At 37.9% G+C, this 24431-nt stretch overlaps 1 protein-coding gene across 29 annotated transcripts in view; it reads right to left on the bottom strand.

The window, feature by feature from the left end:
• The window catches only part of TRIM37 (tripartite motif containing 37), a 144135-nt gene that overhangs the window by 54204 nt on the left and 65500 nt on the right, over window positions 1-24431 (bottom strand). For all 29 annotated transcript variants that reach the window (XR_011493744.1, XR_011493747.1, XR_011493746.1 and 26 more), the window contains 2 exons: window positions 14902-14987; window positions 7137-7331 (listed from right to left, as the gene is read on the bottom strand). Coding sequence is in view for 19 of the 29 variants with exons in the window: in XM_044745155.2 (XP_044601090.1) it covers window positions 7137-7331; window positions 14902-14987 (281 nt within the window). In the remaining 10 variants the exon portion in view is untranslated. The remainder of the gene's footprint in view (window positions 1-7136; window positions 7332-14901; window positions 14988-24431) is intronic.

Below are 24431 nucleotides of genomic sequence, written 5' to 3'. Positions count from 1 at the left end.
ATACCACTTGTCACCCATGCTGTGGCAGTGACCCACATATAAAGTGGAGCAAGATTGGTACAGATGTTAGCTCAGGGCTAACCTTCCTCAGCAAGAAAATAAAAAAAAAGACTAGTTCTCTGTCACTGAATCTTTGCAGCCACTAAAGTAACAATGTTTTCTCTCTCCTCAGAGAAACCAGTTGAAGTTTTTAATTTCTTCTTCCCCTACTCAAATATAAAAAAGAGAGACATGACTAAGGAAAATACATACTTTCTATTGCAGGAAGGGAAAAAGAAGTAGATATTTTGGAAATCAAAGAACATTATAACTGACTCAAAGCATTGGGGCCGGCCCAGTGGTGCAGCAGTTAAGTTCGCACATTCTGCTTTGGCGGCCCAGCGTTTGCTGGTTCAGATCCCGGATGCAGACGTGGCACCACTCAGCAAGCCATGCTGTGGCAGGTGTCCCACATAGAAAGTAGAGGAAGATGGGCACGGATGTTAGCTCAGGGCCAGTCTTCCTCAGCAAAAAGAGGAGGATTGGCAGTAGTTAGCTCAGCGCTAATCATCTTCAAAAAAAAAAAAAGAAAAGCACCAAAAACGTCAAAGCAAAAAGAAACTAAGCCAAAAAACCAAATACACAAACACCTCAAAATGGGAGACCAACAGGCACCATAACCAGTCAAAGAGTAAGTCCTTTATTAGCAGGAATGATAGCTGAACCTGTTTATACATTGCAACAACCTTCTGCCATAAAAAGGAAGTATAGTAAAAGGCAGACATTGTAGTGTTCCCAATAGCCATTCCTCCCACTTCTACCTTGCAAAAGGACCCAGACTGTGGAGGTATCAGGTAGGCAGCAATGTGCTCAGGAGGTTAGGTCCTTCCTCCAGTCCCAGGGGATATGGGTCCAGTACTGGTCTAAGCTCATTCCTCTCTGACAGTGTTCAGGGTGGGCACATGACTCAGTTCCAGCCAAAGTCTGTGGTCGTTGGGGGCTACTTCTGGGAAAGACTTTCTATCCTGATAGAGAGATTCTGTCGTGTTTATTTATTTAAAAAACATCTATAAAGAGCTTATTGAGTGTCAGACATTTTAAAAATATTGTCATTTAATCCTCTCATAGCAATCCTGAGGTAAGTAAGCACTATTATTATCTCCATTTGGTAAATGAGGAAAGTAAGACACAGAAAGGTTATATGACACACTCAAGGTAACACAGCTAATAAGAGGAGCTTGAATTCAAACCCAAAAGCCTACTTCCAGAAATCAGTGATCTTAATATTAGTAACTTTGCTCTTTAGGGTCACAGGAATAGAGTTTCTTTTCCATCCACTCTTTTTCCTCCTGCTAGTGACACATTCCTGTGAATATATGATGCCTAGAGCTGTGGCAACCATCTTACTCCCATGAGAGAAGAGGCAAGAGAACCACAGGAGGTCCATCCAGTGCCCTGCCTTTAAGTATCTGATGAACCTGGAACCAGTTACCTCTAGACTTCTGAATACGCATTATCATTAAGTGCCTTTATTAGCTAAGTCACCATCAGCAGCATTTCATTACTAGCAATTGAAAGCATTCAGAACAGAATATGATTAAGAGATTTTAGGAACTCAGGATTTGGTCTCAGAAATATCATTTAGTTGCTGTAACTTTCTATAAGCCCATCAACTTCTGAGTCCATTTATTTATTTGTAAAATGAAAATAATAATATACGCATAACAGGGTTGTCATGAGGCTCAGAAGACTCAAGGTTGTGAAAGCACTCTGCAGTGTAGTCTAAAACCAAATCAGATATTACTTTTCTGCTTAGAATCATTGAGGAAAGCACCAGCATGGCACAGGAGACCCTATATTACCTGATTCTACCTTATCTCTCAGTTGCTATATCTTCTATCTATACCCCAAACATACCCCAATCTTTTGCAATTACCTGCAACTCTTTCTAACACATGGTATACATGTTTTCTAATACAGCCATGCTCTCTAACACGCTTCCATGCTTTTCACATGTCCTATTCCCTTTCCTCTTTCTCTGTCACATTCACCAAACCAAACTCATCAGATATAATCTGAAATGTCCCCTCCTTCAGGCACCAAAACACCAACTGCCCTTGTCCTTCCAAATCAATTCTTACCTAATTTTGTACAGTACACGGAGTAGAGTCCTACTGTAGCACTTATCACATTACAGTAAGGAAGACAAATATGTAGACTGTGAACAACCTAAGAGTGCAGATCACATCTTAGTGATCTTTGCATTCCAAGACAAACAGCCTATGGCACAAAATACTCAAAATGTTTTGCTAAATAAAGTCTTTGTGGCTCCCATCTCCCACCCCCACATCTTACAGGGACTTAAATGTGAAAATTTTCATTAACTGACACGGTTCAGTTCATTATTACTAGAAACTGACAAGAATTTTAAAAAAGTAAAAATCCCAAATGGGAAAATACAAAAAGATTTAAGCAAACCTCCACCATCTGATTATCAGTCAATAAACAATTACTAAGCCTGTTTCAAATGCAGGCACTGTGCTGGGCAGGGGATACAAGTGAACAAGATGAACACTCAGTCTTTGCCCTCATGAAGGTCATAGTCCAGCTGGGAAAAACGAAAAATAATCCATTTCAGCACCATGTGATAAGTGCCAAGACAGGAAAGTATAAGGTGCCATGGGATCTTATACCAGGGGAACCTGACAATTTAAGAATACTTACTACACTGATGAGGACAAGCCTTGCTGAATTTGCCAAGTTATAAGGTTAATTAGAATTGAGAGTCTTATCTGTAAGACTTCTTTCATATCATTCAGTATGGCCTTCAGGAACGACAGTTTGCTACAGCTCCTCCTCTAGACGTCAGTATCTGTTAATGCTGCCACTCTTCTCCTGGTCACCATCTAAGCTTCCTTAGAGTCTCTTTACCACATTCGAATTGGTTGCCAACCTTCATAAACTCTAACTTCACAAGGTTCCAAATATTACCACTGCCATGCTATAAGTAAAATCTTTCTTTTCTTGCTGACGAAGATTAGCCCTGAGCTAACATCTGCTGCCAATCTTCCTCTTTTTTTGCTTGAAGAAGATTAGCCCTGAGCTAACACCTGCTGCAAATCTTCCTCTTTTTTTGCTTGAAGAAGATTAGCCCTGAGCTAACATCTGTCAATCTTCCACCACTTTATATATGGGCTGCCACCACAACATAGCTGACGAGTGGTGTAGGACTGCACCCAGGATCTGAAACCACAAAGTCAGGCCGCCAAAGTGTAGCGTGCTGAACTTAACCACTACACCACAGGGCTGGCCCCTGTAAAATATTTTTTTCTTTTTTTGAGGAAGATTAGCTCTGAGCTAACATCTGCTGCCAATCCTCCTCTTTTTGCTGAGGAAGACTGGCCCTGAGCTAACATCTGTGCCCATCTTCCTCTACTTTATAGGTGTGAGGCCTACCACAGCTTGGCTTGACAAGCAGTGCCATGTCCGCACCCGGGATCCAAACCAGTGGACCCCGGGCTGCTGAAGCGGAACGTGCGCACTTAACCACTGTGCCACTGGGCCGGCCCCTGGCCCCTGTAAAATCTTAACTATATATTGCCTAGATTAATGTATTCCCTAGAGGTTAAGTAGAACTTTTATAATGTCAAAAGATTCTGAAGACCTTACCCCAGCTCCACATATTTTTAAGCATACGATGATTGAGAAAATACAAAGAAATGCATGAATTTGTCCTCTCATGCTAGGAATCACTGAAATAAACTTCTACAATGGTATCCTGATTAAACTTCCATTTCTGATAGTTTTCTCAGTGCTGCCAATTTTCTAAAATACAGTTTGAATCAAACCACTCCTAAACCAAAACAAGGCTCCCCACTGCCCACTATGAATAAACTCTTCAGGTTAGGCCTTTCACAGAACAGATTCAACTTCCCTTTCTAGTTCTACTAAACACTACATGTACCTTAAAATCTGGTTCAGCTACATTACCTGTTGTTCATACTCTGATGCCTCTCTTGATACTCCTTTTATAGCATAGTCATTAAGAACATGAACTTGCAGTGAGTCTGACACATAATAGGTGTTCACTAAATATATGTTGACAGAAAGAATAAAAAGACAACAAAGGAATACTATGAACAACTCTATGTCAACATATTTGACAACGTAGATGTAATGGACCAACTCCTTGAAACACAATATGCGAAAATTCACACAAGAAGAAAGAGACAATCTGAATAGGCCTAAATCTATTAAAGAAATTGAATCAACAATTAATAACTTTCCAAAACAGAAAGCATCAGACTCAGATGGGTGCACTGGAAGAAAATATGCCAATTCTCTACAATCTCCAAGGACAGAAGAAGAGGGAATACTTCCTAACTCAATCTATGAAGCCAGCATTACTCTAATACCAAAACCAGACAAAGACATCCTAAGAAAAGGAAACTACAGACCAATATCTCTCATGAACATAGATGCAAAAATCCTCAACAAAATACTAGCAAACAGAATTTAACAAAGTATAAAAAGAATTATATACCACAACCAAGTGGGATTTATCCCAGGTATGCAAGGCTGCTTCAACATTTGAAAATCAATTAATGTAATTCATCACATTATATCAATAGATGCAGAAAAAGCTTTTGACAAAATCCAACACCCATTCATGATTAAAAAAACTTTCAGTAAACTAGAAATAGAGGGGAATTTCCTCCACTTGATAAGGAATATCTACAAAAAACCTAATATCATACTTACTGGTGAGAAACTCAAAGCTTTCCCACCAAGGTAAGAAACAAGGCAAGGATATCCCCTTTCACCAGTCCTTTTCAACATCATACAGGAAGTCCTAGCTAATAATACAGTAAGACAAGAAAAGGAAATGAAATGTATACAGATGAAGGATACACAAAGAACCAAAACAAACATGGAAACCTAAACAAGCATTTTAAGCATTCTTTTTTTTTTTTAATTTTTTCCTTTTTCTCCCCAAAGCCCCCAGGTACATAGTTGTATATTCTTCGTTGTGGGTCCACCTAGTTGTGGCATGTGGGATGCTGCCTCAGCGTGGCTTGATGAGCAGTGCCATGTCCGCGCCCAGGATTCAAACCAACGAAACACTGGGCCGCCTGCAGCGGAGTGCGCGAACTTAACCACTCGGCCACGGGGCCAGCCCCCAAACAAGCATTTTAATAAAAAGAAAGGTGGATCTTTCTGCAACACTAGCTTTTAATATCCTCTTACAAACTAGTTATTTTGATTTGGCTTCCTGGACTCTGTTCTCTTGGTTTTCCTCCTTTCCAAAGGTTCTTCATCTGCTTCATCTTCCATACACTCAGTAAAAACAGATGTTGAACACAATCATGTCCCTAGTCCTTTCTTTTTAAAATTTTCTTGAAACTCTCTCTTTTGTAATTTTACTCCCTTAGTTTTAATTATCCAGAATCACCTCTAGGCAAATAACTGCCTGTATGCCAGTTTTCAATTTTTAGCTGTCTACCAGGCATCTCTACTCTACTTTGATATCCCACTGGTATGTCAAACTCAAGATGTTTAAATCTAAGACTTGCTCTTCCTTTCTACTATTTCCTCCATCCTCCTTTGTCTTGAGTATTTTGACCACCTGGATTTGAAACTCAGGTCATCTCATTTACATTATTAATTTTACATAGAAAACTAGGCTTTGAGAGATCTGAGATCTTACTCTATTTATGTAACTTGCATTCTTTTTTCTGACGACATGGAATATTTTTCAAAAACCTGATTTTACTTGTCTATAAAATGCTACTGCATGGCTAAACTATAATTTTTCAGCTATAATTGTACTGTTGGATATTTTCAATCTAATTGCTTTCTCTTTGAGATATACTACTAGAAGTCAAGTTACAGGATTAAAAGATAGAAGTATTTTAAGCCTACTACAAAATTTTCCTGCAAAAAGGTTAAACTAATGTACACATCTACCTGCAGAATCAGGTCTCTGCAAGCAACACTGGTTATAATTTAAGCAAAACCTTTGCCAATGTGGTATTTTTTTTTTTTAAAAAAAGGTGTTTCTTTGTTGATCACAAGAACTGTGTGTGATTTTTATTTTCTTCTTTACAATTTTCTGTATCTTCCAAGTTTTCTACAATAAAACTGCCTCCGAAAAAAATGTAAAATTATATACAATGGGATAAATGCTGCAAAAGTACAAGTATAATACAAAATGTACTTGGATCATAAATAGAAAGCAATTGTTTCATAACCTGGTTAGAGACAGTTTTACAAATTGAGGACCCAGAGACTTCCAGAAAGTACCTTAGGAAGGAAGAGACCTAATTCGTCCAGGCTCTGAGTCTGTCTCCCACCAGAGCAGCTTTGTTTCTCCATTCTCTACAGTAAACCTCTGCCCTAGACTTTGTTTGAAAAATGAGTTCTGCTGCTTTAAAGCAGTATCAAAAAACACTGTTCTAAATCATTGATTTGATTTGTGCAATACTATTGTTTAAGAAGATAGGAAAATGTTCACTATGTCTTAGAAAGCTTTCCAACAAAATAATTTTTAAAATGTGGCATTTAAAGGTAAATGCTTAAGCTGTTCAAAATGACTATGCCTGGGAGTTTCAAAAAGTCCAGGGTTTGATTGCATACCCAACATGTGCATGTGTATACATCATATTACTCTAACACAAATGTAATTTTCTCTTTAACAAATAACTTTTGCACGTCAAACACTCCTGCTAATTGGTATACATTTTCAGGCTATTGAATATCAAAGCATGAATAAACCATCTTTTTCTATATTCAATTTAGACACAGTTCCACTTGAAAGTTAGAATATTCACAAAGCCTGCAAAACTCTAAGTCCATTCACAAAGAGGACAACTGTACTTCATATGGATCAAACTGTCAATTAGATACAATCTAAATGGCAAACCATATAAAAACCTTCTTACGCGCCTTTTGATATTACTTTTGCACAAAACACTTTTGAACAATAGCAACAAAAAGTTAATTTGATTTATATGTCATTTTTATGACATACAATGAAAAAATCAATTTGCTATAAAAAACATACTGTGTTCCAACACTTAGATGAAAGACTTGGATTAAAATTCAAGAGTTCTTCTGGAGAACTACGGAAAGAAGGGAAATTATTGTTAATATTTTACCTGTGGGCTGCAAAAGTGAAGCAGGTGGACGAGGCTGTAAGCCCCATAAATTTTCCATACTGCTGCGGTCCTTAAGGTCCAACAAATGTATTAAAATTAAAGGATCAATGTCTAATAAACTACTGGTAGCAGCAGAGCATAAATGTGCTCTTCTTGACATTCTGCTACTGGCACCCACATAGCCATGGTTACTACCTGCAAAAGAAACAGAGATGTAAAAAAATGCATGCTATATATTTGCACAAATTTAAGTATACTTAAAAGAAAGAGTAAACTGGTTAATCTTGTTTGAATATTTGTCTGTGGACCTATCTGTTAGGAGTTGATGTTCACGATGAGAAGCACATAGAAGAAACCAGACTGTCAGAGAGGTGTACATAAGCACAGTGACTGAGCACTGGCCTCATTACTATCCAGAATTCAGGAGCAACCCTCAACTCCATCCTGAGCGCTAGAAAGAAAAAGGTGACAATGTATAATACAGACCATTAGCAGAATGAAGGTGAGGAAAAGGAGAATATACCCTATAACCCAGTGGTCCTGGATGGTATAACAGATCCCAAGGAACTAGACATCAAAAGAGGAATCTTCTCCAGATCTCTGGACAGCAAAATGTACAGGTCATAACAGTTTGGGAGACTTTTTTTCTACCTTGATTAAATACTGGGAAGTACTTAGACTGAACTTGTTCATGATTGATGCATAGTACAGACGTCTGTGAACAAATGTCATATCTATATAACCTGTACTGGACTGAGATCCTTAAGCCAAGAAAACCACCTGACTTATCCCTAGTACCTACTACAATGCCTAGCAAACATTAGGTATGACTATGTTGGTTAAAACTGACCTCCTTCAACAAAACAATTTAAATATATTCTAAAAAGACATAACATTAAAAAATGTTTCATGCAGCAAAGTCTTAAAGTAGATAATATAAAAATAACATAAAATAATCAGATTCTGGCTATTCATGAGTGTTTCAAAGAGATCTGGCAGGAAATAATTCAGGAGAAAAGTTGAATTATTCAGAAGCGTCAGGCGAATTATTTACTTACCTGTTTTTCACCTATATTCACATTCTCCTGTCCTCATCTTCTTCTACTTCTTCCTCTTCTAAGGATTTATCATCCCATTGCCAATTTTTCTTTCCAGCCTCTGTACTCACTGCAACTCCTTTTAAAAATGGCAGAAAACTATCTCCCCTCCACCTTGAAACTGTTTCTTAACTCTTTTCCTTTAATGTGGAGTTCCTAAATCAGGCTGCATAACAGTCAGTTGAAGGAGTCAGAGATTCCTGGTTCCAACCCAGATGTACTGAATGAGAATGCTGGAGAAGGATCCAGGAACTTTTTCCAAAAAGCTACTCAGGTGGTTCTGATTGTATAGTAAGTAAGCTCAGTAGCCCACCGTATGGTATCTACTGCCCTGATAACTGGTTCTTCTTTAAAAACAGAAGTGGCTCATTCTTCTATGTTAAATGGACCCATACTACAGAAAGGAGTGTTAGCAGTCTCCTGTTTCTCACTGCTTTTCTAGGCTATTACTCTCACTGATGGGCAAAAACTCCTTTCTTTTGTGGTTTATGCCCTTTGGCTATTCTCTCCCTTGTATGTTTCCATCCTTTCTACTATCATATGTATCCACAACCATCAAAGACTGTAGCATCTATTTCACTTTTCCTCTCTCAGAGCAAATACTGCCAGCATTCGGGGTGGGGGGGGGAGGTGTATGTATCTCATATATAAGTATACAGCCTAATGAATGTTTACAAAGTTCTGGCACCCCAGAATCTCCCAAGGCCTCCTAAATTGCTCACTGACCTTCCTCCCCAAAGGTAACCCCCATCCTGAGTTAAACACCATAGATCAGTTTTGCAATTTTATATAAATGTAATGATAGAGTATGTACTCATATTCTGCTTCTTTGCTCAACATTATGTTCATGAGATTCATCTATTTGTTGTCATAGCAGTTTATTCATTTTCATTATTGCTGTGCAGCATCCCAGTATACGAACATAACTAATTCCTTTCTTTATTCTATGGGAAAGAATTTGGATTGCTTCTAGTTTTTTGCTACTAAGAATAAAGCTACTAAAATTATAAGCAAATATCTACTCTTGAAGCTCACATAAAAAAATATATATAAAACACCTCATGAAAAAGCAAACGGATCAGTGACAGGTTCCTCTCTTCCTGAGCCAAGCTGGATTAATCCTACTAAAATGTCACACTGATCTACTTGAGTTCTTGATTATATACAGTGCCTGTATGCATCATCATGACATTCAAAGTCCTACACAGTATAATCCCAAACTACCTTTTTAGTTCTCTACTTTTTTATATCCTTTACTTTGTTATAAATGACATTTGTATTTCTTAAAAGAAAAAACAAAACAAAAAACCACCTAAAAAGGAACGATGTTGCTCTAAATATTCTTGTAAAAATCTACTGGCAAACACTGCCTCACATGTCTCTTGAAACTGATGGAGCCATAGATATGTGTATGCTCAGCTTTAGCACAACTTCCCAACAGTTTTCCAAAGCAGTGGTATCTATTTTCATTCCTACCAGCAGCATACGAGAGTTTCTATCTCTCCACATGCTTTCAACATTGAGTATTGCCAGTTTTTAAAATACTAGCCATTATAATGTGCAACAGTATCTTATTGTGGTTTTTATGTGGCATTTCCTGAAAAAAGAACAAAGAAAAATGAACAGAGTCTCAGAGACCTGTGGGACACCACTAAGTGTACCAAGATATACAAAATAGGAGTCATAGAAGAAATAAGTAACATTCAAAGAAAAATGGTTGAAAATTTCCCACATATTGACGAAAAGTATTAATCTACACATCCAAGGAGCTCAGCTTAGCAAACTCCAAGTAGAATAAATAAACTCAAGAGATCCATACTGGGACCTATCATAATTTGCATTTCTCTGATGAAAAAGGCTGAGCACCTTTTAAAACATGTACTGACCATCTGGATAGCCTCCTTTGTTAAGTGTTTATTCCAATCTTTTGCCCTTTTATCCTAGGAGCTTGTCTTATCTTTTCATTATTGATTTGTAGAAGTTCTTTATATGCTATGGACTTGTGTTTTGGATATTTTAAATTAATTTGTTTATTCTAATTAACAGAAATTATGGTGCTTGTAAAAAAAATCCTACACATATTTCTAGACCGCACTGCACACCTGAGATCTTCTAAGCAGTTATAGATATGAGTCTGGAGATCAACACATGGGTACCCCACAGGTCTCTCAAAATCAGCATGGATCAAACTGGATAGATTATCTTCTGCTCCTGGACTCACTGTCTTATGTAATGGCACGGCCTAACCTAGAAACCTTAAGGAATCATCCTCACATCTACATCAACTGCAATCCATCCAATTAAATCCCAAGTCCTGTGGACGCAAACTATTTAACATCTTTCAAAAAGTTTCTTCTTCTCCACCCTTACTGTTACTGCCTTATTTCAGGCCCTCATAATCTCCCCTCCTGGAACACCTTGGTAGTTTTCAAACTAATCTTGTTTCATCCACCTTTAATTCATCTTCCACTATGTAATCAAATCTGATCACATTCCTTTTTAAAGACCTTTCGTGGTTCCACAGAATGAAGCCCAAGCTCCTGAGTCTGGCAAGTAAGACTTTCCATTACCTAATCTTCTTGCCACTCACCAATCCAACATTGACCTGACCTCATAAAAACTAAAGTCTTAACCACTTAAAGTTCCCCAAAAGAATAATGCTGCGTCTTCTGCCTGGAATGCCTTTGCTCTCTTCTCTCATTATTTCTGTTCCCCTAATGAACTCTTAGCTCATCTTTCAAGAGCAAGATCAAGCATCACTCCCTTTCTGAACTCTTCTTTCACCCATACCCAATTAGCTTTTCTTTCCATTTTTTGTGCCACCCTGTATCTCTATATTTACAATCAAAGTTTTGCAATGACTAGTCCTGGATTCTCATTTGGGAGAAGTCATGCTCATTCATTTTATAATCTCAATGAACAACACAATGCCTGATATCCAGTGGCCATTCGTTAAACATCTGTGGAACAAGTAACCTTTAATCTGAAATATATAATAAATGTTTTGAGTGATAACCTTATACAATGTCACTTTGTTTTACAAGTGTGTTACACTGCCAGAACCTTTCAGTTTTCAAATAAGATTATTACAATGTTTCAAAAATCACACAAGGTATGCAAACAAGAAACAGATTTCTCCTGCTTAGCTGATTCAACTAGCTAATGTTCTAGATTAGAATGTTACTTACAACCTTTTTCAGCACTTTTTTTTTTTTTTTTTTTTTTTGGTGAGGAAGATTGTCCCTGAGCTAACATCTGTACCAATCTTCCTCTATTTTTGTATGTGGGACACCACCACAGCATGGCCTGATGAGCAGCATGTAGGTCCGCACCCAGGAGTCCAACCCACGAACCCTGGGCCACAGAAGTGGAGCACATGAACTTGACCACTACGCCACCAGGTTGGGCCACAGCACATATTCTTAAGCATAAATTCTCTTGCAACTTAATGAAAATAACTGAAAAAACTAAAAGCAATTCTTATGGGAAGGAGGCCACCTGAGTCACTAAATATTTCTTGTTTCAAGCTATATCCTTATTTAATATGCATATAAAAGGAAATTAACACTATTTTTCTTTATATCTAGCTTCTGTACAAGAAAAATTTTTGTCCTGTTTAATGGACATCTTGACGTAATTCTTTAGACGACTGTGTGGTTCTGAAATATTAACCACAATAGGCTTGAAATGGACCTTCCATAATTATCATATAACAATAATGCATTCCACACTCAGCCCCATCTCACCTCTAATCCAGTTTCTTTCACTGCTTTATATATTAAATTTTTTTTATTTTAGAATTGTTTTAGTCTTATAGAAAAAGCAGAAAGATAATACAGAGCTTTCATGTAAATCTCATATTCAGTTTCCCCACTGTTAACTTCTTTCATTACCATAGTACATTAATCACAACTAATGAACCAATATTAATGTTATCATAGACCAAATTCCATACTATACTTGGATTTCATTCATTTTTCCCTGTAGTCTTTCTTGTGTTCCAGGGTCCTACTCAGGATGTCAAATTACATCTAGCTGGTTGTTTCTCCCTAGGTTCTGTGGGTTTGTGAAACTGGTCTGTGACAGTTTCTGTCTTTCCTTGTTTTTGATGAGGGGGAGGAGGATATTAGCAACAGGCAATAGACGTTAGCTTAGGGGCAATTTAAAAAAAAAAAGAGTAAATCTTTTTTATTGTATTCTCCAGAAACCTTGACATAGGGAAGACTTACTCAACAAGTATCTGCCAAATATATAAAATTTTCAAAAGCACATAATAAAAATTAACTGTGTTTGATTCACTATTGTATCCTTAGCACCTAGAATTCAGTGTCTGAATTACCACAGGTCCTCAAAATATATTTATTAAATGAATAAATTATAATTTTAGAATTTCAAAACATAAGCTGCATGAGAAGAGGGACGTCTTTTTATTCCATATTGTAGCTCCAGATGGTAAAACAGTACCCAGTTCCAACCGAGTGCTCAGTAAACTTTTGGTGAATGAATGAATAAATTAATTGAAAAATATAACCTTGTTTATTTAGTGTGCCAAACGTTATATACAAGAATTTTCCTACAACACAGTTTAAGAGAGGAAATCATAGTTTTAACTATGAAAAAAACTCCACAAAGCTGAAAAATATTCAGTAACCTTGACTCAGTACACTCATCTTCCATTTTATATGAAGGCAGCCCCTGAAGTTTTCTATACTATTTTAAGCCTTGAAAATTACATTCAACACTTAGTAATAAAGTGTATTCACTCAAACATTTATCTGAAAAATATTAAATGACCCCTTACCAGACTGTGTTATGTGCTAGGGATACAAAATTAAGATGCACAGTATCTTGGCTTCATAGAGCTCAGCAGTGAAAGGGAAAATGGGCAGCTAAATAAGCAATTATAATAATGTTTAATATATGTTCTAAATAGGTTAATCTGAGAGAACAGAAAAAGATGCCCAGGGCAAACAATCTAGTACGGGTTCCAGGAAGAAATAAAATGCAAGTTAAAATGAAGAAGACATACAGGTTGACTATGCCCACAATGAGGAGACAATAGAAGGAACAACCTGTTGGTAAGCAAAGAGGTGAGAAATACCAAGGCACCTTAGAGAGGTTGAAAGAAGTCCCCCCAGGCTGAAAAATGATGCAGGGGAGTGAGAGAGAGGTAAGACTAAAGAAATGAACAGGAGCCAGCACATGAAGGGCCTCATGTACCATATTAATGAGTTTGGATTTTATCCTGTAAGTAAATGGAACTCAAGAAAGGGTTTTAAGTAGAGAAGTGACATGATCAGATATTAATTTGAAGGAAAAATAACACTCATTCTGAACTTATGCCATGGGAAATAGAATGGAGGGGAGCAATAACAGATACACGGAACCCAGATGAAAGACTGCGGCCTAGGAAGACTAGGAAGAGCAAAGGCACGGGGATTAACAAATGAATTCAAGCACTATTTAGGAGATAGAATCAACAGATTTTGGTAACATATCAAAGGTAGATGAAACGGTGGAGAATATATAGCACTATCAATCAGTAAGATAGTGGCTTAACTGACAGGCACACTGGCAGACTGAAAAATAATGATTTCTGTTTGGGAGATGTTAAGTCTGAGACATCAAAAACAAACTGCTACATGAGTCTGGAAACCATGAAAAAAAATAAAGGCTAGAGATAGAAGTTGGAGAGTAATGAGCATATAGATAGAAACGAAATACAGGTGTGATTAAGACCACCTAGGAATATAGTGAGAAGCAGGAACAGTACAGAGCATAGGTGAAAGCTGAAACGCTGAGGACTAGTATTTAACAGGTCTTTAGCTATCCAAGTATGCTCTAGAATACGTCAGTGTTCATACCAAGGGCAACACCGGTAAAGCAGAAGGAGTACAAAACTAGCTTAAAATTGCTTTCGCCAAGATAAGATTTGTGTGCTTAAAACAGGTCCAAGAACAGAAAAGAGACACCTACAATCTAAGACAGTTCTTCCCAGGAGTAGCAGTCTGGTTTGGCAGACAACTGAGTGCAAGAAGTTGACGATGTGGGGTTCCAGCCTGGGTGTCCCAGCAGCTACCTATGTGATCCAGGCAACTAAATCTGAGTTGTTTTCATGCAGAAAATGAGGACTGAAAAGGTCCGTTCTAAGTCAAAGATTCAATGATTCTATTCAGATTATCCCACAGTCAAATTGTTATACAAACAAGACTTATATATCATAAAAACACCGTATACAATACTAGATAAGACTATGACTTGTTTGAATTCAGACAAATCTGGAACTCTAACTCCTCTCTTTCATCTACTAAATTATGAAAAGACAGCAGGTTACTTAATTTCTCTACAAGTTAGTTTCTGTAGCTATAAAAAGTAGATAATACCAAAATCTACCTCACAGAATTTTATAAGTAAAGAGATAAGGTACACATAAAAAGTGCTTTTGCACCGCGCCTGGTTTTTGCACAGTACATAAAAACACTTAAAAAATGTCAGCTGTTATTACTGTTTTAACTACCATTATTAATACACTCTGAAATTCATATATAAAATACAGTATACTTCTAACACCATGAGCCATGTAAAGCAGAGGGTGCCACATATTAACATATGGTAACAGTCAGACAAGAGCAAAGAAAAGACAGACTTGTGGGGTGTGGCCTCTGTACCTAGAGGTCCTGAAGCAGCTGCGTCTTCCATAAGTTCTCCTTCTTCCAATTCCATGTTGTTGTATTCCACATCATTTTCTCCAGACCTGAGAATATATAAAATTCATCATTACCATATAGTAAGTACAACTAACATGTGTCACCTCAACGAATTTTATAACAACAGTGCATAGCTTTCTCCTATGAAGTAAAATAGGATGTTTCTAAATATAAAAATGAGTAAAAAAGATTTCTGTCATTATCATATATATGGGTTCTGTTAATGTTCAAACTACCTTTTAAAAATAACAAGATAGGTTGACAACCTTTTTTTGTTTCTTTTGGTGAGGAAGATTGTCCCTGAGCTAACATCTGCTGCCAATCTTCCTCTTTTCGCTTGAGGAAGACTGTCCCTGAGTTAACATCTATTCCCATCTTCCTCTATTTTGTATGTGGGACGCCACCAAAGCATGGCTTCACAAGCGGTGTGTAGGTCTGCACCTGGGATCCAAACTCACAAACCCTGAGCTGCTGAAATGAAGTGTGTGAACTTAACCACTACACCACCGGGCCAGAGCTAGGTTGGCAATATTCAATTTTTAAAATAGAAAATCTGAGAACCATTGTAAGCACAAGAGACTACCGCTTCAAAGAATTTGTAACTTAATGGTACTACAATAGGTTTAAAAAAAGAGAGAGAGTGACGTCAGCATCATGGTAGAGTGAGCTTCCCCAGTAATCTCTCCCCTCCACCATACAACGAAAAAGACATTCATACCCCAACAGAGGACATCCAAACACAACACAAAAAACATCTGAGAGACCCACGCAGCCATACAACAGAGGATGGAGAGGCTGAGCCCACCTTGGAGGAGGTGGAATGGGGTAAGGGAAAACTTCACTCCATCCCCTAAAGACTGCGATCTAGGACCACGGGCGGCCTCTCAGAGGGAGGGAACGGGGGAGGGGGCATTCATTCACGGGAACATCAAGAATCCCTGAGGGCCCTTCCAGCCTAGAGGAAAGCCCTCTACCAGGGTGAAAGCTTTTGCAGGGAGTGACCTTACGAAGCCAACACCCCAGGACAGGAGAGGGAGAAAACCCCAAGAACAAATGGGAGAAAGTGCCCCTACCCCCATCAACCCAGCACAGCTCCAGTGCCTCAGATCTAGGCTGAAGGCAGAAGACTGAGAACAGTGGCTCTTGACCCCGACCCAGTGGCAACAGGCAGGAACTATGACCAAGTAACACCACGATGTCAAAAACCAGAGACTAGCAATATCCAACATTACATTAGTTCTCCAGACCAGAGAGAAAATGACAAGTATCCAGAAATCAGTCCTGAGAACACAGAAATATGTAACTTAAATGACAAAGAATTCAAAATAGCTATTATTAAAAAAAGTCAATGAGTTAAAAGGGAATGTAGAGAAACAATTCAACAAGTTAAAGAGCTATTTCACAAAAGAGTTGGAAACTATAAAGAAGAATCAATCAGAAGTATTAGAGATGAAAGACACAATGGAAGAAATAAAGCAAAATACGGATTCCTTTAACGCTCGAGCAGACACCATAGAGGAGTGTATCAGCACAATTGAAGACAGACATGTTGAAATGCTCCAGATAGAGGAGAGAACTAAGACTAAAAAGAAAGTCTCTGAGAAATGTCTGACTCAATTAGGAAATGCAACATAAAAATCATAGGTATTCAAGAAGAAGAGAAGGAGAATAGAGCAGAAAGCTTTTCAAAGAAATAATAGCAGAGAACTTCCCAAACCTAAGGAAGATGATGGAAATCCATGTGGAAGAAGCTACCAGATCTCCTAAATATGTCAATGTAAAATGACCTACTGCAAGGCATATAGTAGTGAAACTGGCAAAAGTGAACGACAAAGAATACTAAGGGCAGCAAGGCAGAAGAAAACAATTTACAAGGGAACCCCTATCAGACTTTCAGTGGATTTCTCTGCAGAAACGTTACAGGCTAGGAGAGACTCAAATGACACTCAAATCTTTGAAGGACAAATCTTTCAGCCAAGAATACTCTATCCAGTGAAAATATCCTTCAGACATGATGGAGAAATAAAAACTTTCCCAGACAAACATAAGCTAAGGGAGTTTGTAGCCACAAGACCTCCCCCCCCGTCCCCACCCCAAGAGATCCTCAGGAAGGCCCTCACACCTGAAAAAAGAAAAACGGGAGAAAGGGGTTATGAAGCATGGAGTAAGGAGATAGGTAGACAGAATCAGAGCAGGATAGCAAATACTCAAGTATAGCATTAAAGACAAAAGAAAGGAAAACACCAAAAACAAAGATAATCTTGTCATTTTAAACTCACAACAGAAGACGGAATAAGATATAGGAAAAACAACATAGGAGGGGAAAGGAAAGGGACTGAATCAGCTTAGTCTAGTCTAAGAAAATAAGAGGTCATCAGAAAATGGACTGTCTTGAATACAAACCTCATGGTAACCACTAAACAAAAAATCAGAAAAGAGACACAAATAATAAACAAAGAGAAAACAAACAAACACAACATAGAAAACTACATAACTCGACTGACAGACCAAAATACACAGGAGGAGAAACAAAGGAAATGCATGAGAACCAGAAAACGAGTGATAAAATGGCAGCATTAAGCCCTCATATATCGACGATCACCCTTAACATAAATGGAGTGAATTCTCCAATAAAAAGACACAGAATGGTGAGATGGATTAAAGAACAAGACCCAAAAATATGCTGCCTCCAGGAAACACATCTCAGCTCCAATGACAAACAGAGGCTCAGAGTGAAGGGATGGAAGACTGTACTCCAAGCTAATGGCAAACAAAACAAAGCAGGCATTCCAATACTTATATCAGACAAAGTAGACTTCAAGAGAAGGCAGGTAAAGAGAGACAAAGAGGGGCAGTATGTAATGATCAAAGAGACACTACCAAGAAGACATAACACTTACATTCTTCTCACGTGTGCACGTGACATTCTCAAGGACAGGTCATACGTTGGGAAACAAGGCAAGCCTCAAGAAATTTAAGAAGATTGAAATAATAACCAGCATCTTTTCCAATCTCAATGCTATAAAGCTAGAAATTAATTACAAGAAAAAAGCTGAGAAAGGGACAAAGACGTGGAGACTAAACAACATGCTATTGAGCAAGCAATGGATGATTGAAGAAATTAAAGGAGAAATCAAAACAAGTCTGGAGACAAATGAAAATGAAAACATACCATACCAACTCATATGGGATGCAGCAAAAGTTATATTAAGAGGGAAATTCATCGCAATACAGGCTCACCTTAACAAACAAGAAAAATCTGAAATAAGCAATCTCAAACTACACCTAACTGAATTAGAAAAAGAAGAACAAACAACGCCCAAAGTCAGCAGCAAAAGAAAAACAATAAAAATTGGAGCAGAAATAAACACTATTGAAACAGAAAAGACAGCAGAAAGGATAACGAAACAAAGAGCTGGTTCTTTGAGAAGATAAATAAAATTGATAAACCCCTAGCCAGACTTACAAAGAAAAAAAGAGAGAAAGCTCAGATAAATAAAATTAGAAATGAAAGAGGAGAAATAACAACAGATATCATAGAAATACAATGGATATTATAAGAGACTACTACGAAAAACTATATGCCAAGAAGATGGACAATCTAGAGGAAATGGATAAATTCTTAGACTCTTACAACGTCCTAAAGCTGAATCAACAAGAGACAGATAACCTGAATAGACTAATCACAAGTAAAGAGATTGAAACAGTAATCAAAAGCATCCCAAAGAATAAAAGCCCAGGACCAGACAGCTTCCCTGGAGAATTCTACCAAATTTTCAGAGAGGATTTAATACCTATCCTTTTCAAACTATTCCAAAAAATTAGGGAAGATAGAACACTTCCTAACACATTCTATGAGGCCAACATCATCCTGATACCAAAGCCCAACAAGGATAATACAAAAAAACAAAACTACGGGACAATATTGCTGATGAACATAGATGCAAAAATCCTCAACAAAATATTGGCAACTCAAATACAGCAATACATCAAAAAGATCATACATCATGATCAAGTGGGATTTATACCAGGGACACAGGGATGGTTCAACATCCACAAATCAATCAATGAGATACACCACATTAACAAAATGAGGAATAAAACCACATGATCATCTCAATAGATGCAGAGAAAGCATGTGACAAGATTCAACAGTCATTTATGAGAAAAACTCTTAACAAAATGGGGATAGCAGGAAATTACCTCAACATAATAAAGGCCACACATGACAAACCCACTGCCAGCATCATACTTAATGGGGAAAAACTGAACGCCATCCCTCTGAGAACAGGAACAAGACAAGGATGCCCACTATCATCACACTTATTCAACATAGTACTGAAGGTTTTGGCCAGAGAAGTTAGGCAAGAGAAAGGAAAAAAAGGAATCCAAATAGGGAGAGAAGAAGTGAAATTCTCGCTGTTTGCAGACGACATGATTTTATATAAAGAAAACCCTAAAGAATCCATTGGAAAACTATTAGAAATAATTAACAACTACAGTAAAATTGCGGGGTACAAAATCAACTTACAAAGATCAGTTGCGTTTCTATACTCTAATAACTAACTTACAGAAAGAGAATTCAAGAATACAATTCCATTTACAATCACAACTGAAAGAATAAACTACCTAGGAATAAATTTAACCAAGGAGGTGAAGGACTTACACAATGAAAACTATAAGTCATTATTGAAAGAAATAGATAATGACATAAAGAAATGGAAAGAGATTCTATGCACATGGACTGGAAGAATAAAGCAATCTACAAATTCATTGCAATCCCAATCAGAATCCCAGTGACATTCTTCACAGAAATAGAAGAATCCTAAAACTCATATGAGGCAACCAAAGACCCCAAACTGCTACAGCAATACTGAGAAAAAAGAACAAAGCTGGAGGTATCAGAGTCCCTGACTTCAAAATGTACTACAAAGCCATAGTGATCAAATGGCATAGTACTGGTACAAAAACAGACACAGGGGATCAACGGAACAGAACTGAAAGCCAGGAAATAAAACTGCAAATATACGGACAGCTAATCTTCGAAAAAGGTGCCAAGAACATACAATGGAGAAAAGATAGTCTCTTCAATAAATGGTGTTGGGAAAACTGGACAGACACGTGCAACAGAATGAAAGTAGACCATTATCTCATGCCATACACAGAAACAAACTCAAAATGGATCAAAGACTTGAAGATAAGTCCTGAAACTATAAAACTCCTGGAAGCTAATATAGGTACTATACTCTATGACATCGAATTTAAAAGGATCTTTTCGAATACCATGTCGTCCAAGACAAGGGAAACAAAAGAAAAAAATAAACAAGTGGGACTTTATCAGACTAAAGAGCTTCTGCAAGGCAAAAGAAACTAGGATCAAAACAAAAAGACAACACACCCATTGGGAGAAAATATTTGCAAATCAGATATCTGATGAGGAGTTAATCTCCAGAATATATAAGGAACTCACACAACTGAACAAAAATACAAATGGCCCGATCAAAAAATGGGCAGAGGATATGAACCGGCATTTTGCCAAAGAAGATACACAAATGGCCAATAAACACATGAAAAGATGTTCATCAGGGAAATGCAAATCAAAACTATGCTAAGATACCACCTACGTCTGTTAAAATGGCTATAATCACTAAGACTAAAAATAACAAATGTTGGAGAGGGTGTGGAGAAAAGAGAACCCTCATACACCCCTGGTGGGAATGCAAACTGGTGCAGCCACTGTGGAAAACAATATGGAGATTGCTCAAAGAACTAAAAATAGAACTACCATATGACCCAGCTATCCCACTACTGGGTACCTACCCAAACAACTTGAAATCAACAATCCAAAGTAACATATGCACCTCTGTGTTCACTGCGGCACTATTCACAATAGCCAAGACATGGAAACAATCCAAGTGCCCATCGACTGATGATTAGACAAAGAAGATGTAGTATATATATACAATGGAATACTACTCAGCCATAAAAAGACAAAATCATCCCATTTGCAACAATATGGACGGACCTAGAGGGAATTAGGCTAAGTGACATAAGCCAGCCTGAGAAAAACAAACAGCAGATGATTTCACTCATATGTGGAATATAAACAAACACATGGACAAAGAAAATAGTTCAGTGGTTACCAGGGGAAGGGGGGTAGGGGGTGAGCACAGGGGGTGAAGGGGAGCGCTTACGTGGTGACAGACAAGAAATAATGTACCACCGAAATTTCACAACGATGTAAACTACTATGAACTCAAATTAAAAAAAGGTACTCAAATTACTGTATATGAATAAACATTATTTTCTTAAAATATTATTTCATAAAAGAGAATGTTGCCTCCTATCAAAGTCCTCACCAAGTCTCTCATACAAAAACATTATTATCTTATTTTAAATGATAAAGTACTATATGAAACAGCACTAATGGATGCTAGCTTTGGATATTTAAAGAAGTCTCAAGATCAACTCCGGGCCTGACAGTAAGGAGCTCTGCAGACCTGCTCTCCAGTGACACTGCTAGAAAATTTTTTTTTTTTTAGAATTGATTTCCTTTGTGTTTTTTATTTTTTATTTTTTGAGGAAGATCAGCCCTGAGCTAACATCTGCCGCCAATCCTCCTCTATTTGCTGAGGAAGACTGGCCCTGAGCTAACATCCATGCCCATCTTCCTCTACTTTATGTGGGATGGCTGCCACAGTATGGCGCACCAAGTGGTGCCATGTCCACACCAGGGATCCGAACCAGTGATCCCGGGGCCGCCAAAGTGGAACATGAAAACTTAACCGCTGTGCCACCAGGTCAGCCCCTAGAAATTATTTTTAAAGCAACCATTTAAAGATTCTGGAAATAGTTCCAAGAGCATAAAGGAAATGAAAAGACATCTCCTCAAGAAAATGTACTAAAATTTGCTAAGAACAGTGACTCTGTGATACTTGAACCAAGACCATTCTCTCCACCTTCCCCTTCCAATTCAGTGATACAGGAATTCTACTCCAGACTAGTACAGCCAAGAACATAAGGCTCCCATTTTCCACAGCTCCCAATAGAAGAGCTATATTCCCAGGAGGAGCAAACATCAGCATTTCTCATCCTGCCCCCAGCTACCTGTTGCTCCTCCTGGGAATATAGCTCTGGCCTGGTATATGTGGCCAAGAGGTGGGGATTCCCTCCTTCTACCCAGACCTAAAGCTCTACCTTGGTCGCAGTATGCTGAGAACACCGGATCATCCTTGTCCCAATTCATTCATAAAACAGAGGTCCCGGGAGTGAGAAGACAAGCTGAAAAGATCTGAGACTATAGCCCCCAACTCCCCACCCGATCCCCATTAGTTCAGTTTCTAAAGCAGGAGAAATTAACACACTTCTGACCTCACTCCAGCTTCAGAGATTCTGCCTACGAGGAGGAGGAGGCTGTAAAACACAGCTGCAGAGAAATGTGCAACACTATAAAGAGCACAAAGAATTATCTCAAATAGAATCCAGCAAAATATAAAAAGAAGTACACACCATGGCAGAGTGCGATTTATCCTATGAATGCAAAGTTGGTTTAAAATACAAAAATAGATTAATGTAATACACCACACCAACAGAATAAAAAACAAAAACCATATGGTCATCTGAATAGATACAGAAAGAGAATTTGACAAAATCCCACATCTTTTCATGATAAAAACTCTCAAGAAACTAGGAATAGAAGGGAATTTCCTCAATGGAAAATTCATAGCTAACATCATGCTGGATACTTTCCCTCTAAGATCAAGAGCAAGATAAGATGTCCACTCCCACTAATTCTATTCAACATTCTACTGGACATTCTAGCCAGTGAACTTGGACAAAAAAAAAAAAAGGCATCCAGATTGGAAAATAAGCAGCAAAAGCAAGTATTTACAGATGATATATTGTATACAGAAAAACTTAAAACATCCAAAACATAAAAAAGTGTTAGAACTAATAAATGAGTTAGCAAGATTGCAGGATATAAAATTAATAGACAAGGGGCCAGCCCAGTAGCATAGCGATTGGGTTTGTGTGCTCCACTGCGGCAGCCTAGGGTTGGCTGGTTGAGATCCTGGGTGTGGACCAACACACCACTCAGGAAGCCATGCTGTGGCAATGTCCCACATACAAAGTAGAGGAAGATTAGCATAGATGTTAGCTCAGTGACGATCTTCCCCAAGCAAAAACAGGAAGATTGGCAACAGATGTTAGCTCATGGCCAATCTTCCTCACAAAAAAACCTGACAAAAATCAAATGTATTTCCATATATTTGCAAAGAACAATCCAAAAAGGAAATTTAAAAAAAAAAATCAATTCCATTTATAATAGCTTGAAAAAGAATGAAACATTTAGGAATGAATTTAACAAAAGAAGTATAAAACATATCCCCTGAAAACTACAAAACACTGAAAGGCTAAAAACTTTTGCTGGGCAAAATACTCTGTTCAGAAGATAACAAGACAAGCTGCAGAGTGGGAAAAACTATTTGCAAAGCATGTATCAGACAAAGGACTAGTATCTATATAGAAAGAACTCTCAAAACTCAACAGTAGTTGCCAGGGGTGAAGTGGGAGAGAGGGGGAGTTACTGTTTAATGGATACAGTGTTTTGGTTTGGGAAGATGAAAAAAAGCTCTGGAGACGGATAGTGGTGATGGTTGCACAACAACGCAAATGGACTTAATGCCACTGAACTGCACTTAGAAATGGCCTAAATGGTTAATTTTATGTTATGTATATTTTATCATAATAAAAAACAAAAACTCAATAGTTAAAAAAAATTCAGGGGCCGGCCCTGTGGCCGAGTGGTTAAGTTAGCACACTCTGCTTTGGTGGCCCAGGGTTTCACCGGTTCGAATCCTGGGCACAGACATGACACCGCTCATCAAGCCATGCTGAGGCGGCATCCCACATGCCACAACTAGAAGGACCCACAACTAAAAATACACAACTATGTACCGGGGGGCTTTGGGGAGAAAAAGGAAAAAAATAAAATCTTAAAAAAAAAAAATTCAATTAGAAAATGGGCAAAAGACATGAAGAGAAATATCACCAACAAGGATATACAGATGGCAAATTAAGCAGATGAAAAAATGTTCAACATCATTAGCCATTAGGGGAATGCAAATTAAAACCACAATGAGATTATCACTACACAACTATCAGAATGGCTAAAATAGAAGCTGGTGACAACACTGAACGCTGGTGAGGATTCCAAGAAACACTCACTCACACATTGCTTGTAGAAATGCAAAATAGCACAAATACTCTGGAAAACTGGCAGTTTCTTCAAAAACTAAACATTCAATTACCATAAAATCCAGCAGTTGCATTTATCCTAGAGAAACGGAGACCTACGTTCATAAAGAAACCTGTACATGAATGTTTACAGTAGCTTCACTGATGCAGCCAAAAACCAAAAACAATTCAGATGTCCTTCAACAGGTGAATGATTAAACAAATTGTGGTACATGCACAACCTAGACTACCAC

This window comes from Equus asinus, chromosome 13 (genome assembly GCF_041296235.1).
Source record: "Equus asinus isolate D_3611 breed Donkey chromosome 13, EquAss-T2T_v2, whole genome shotgun sequence".
In the NCBI taxonomy this organism is placed as follows: domain Eukaryota; kingdom Metazoa; phylum Chordata; class Mammalia; order Perissodactyla; family Equidae; genus Equus; species Equus asinus.
The sequence above is the reverse complement of the archived record's forward strand: the minus strand, read 5'-3'. Positions and strand labels throughout refer to the sequence as shown.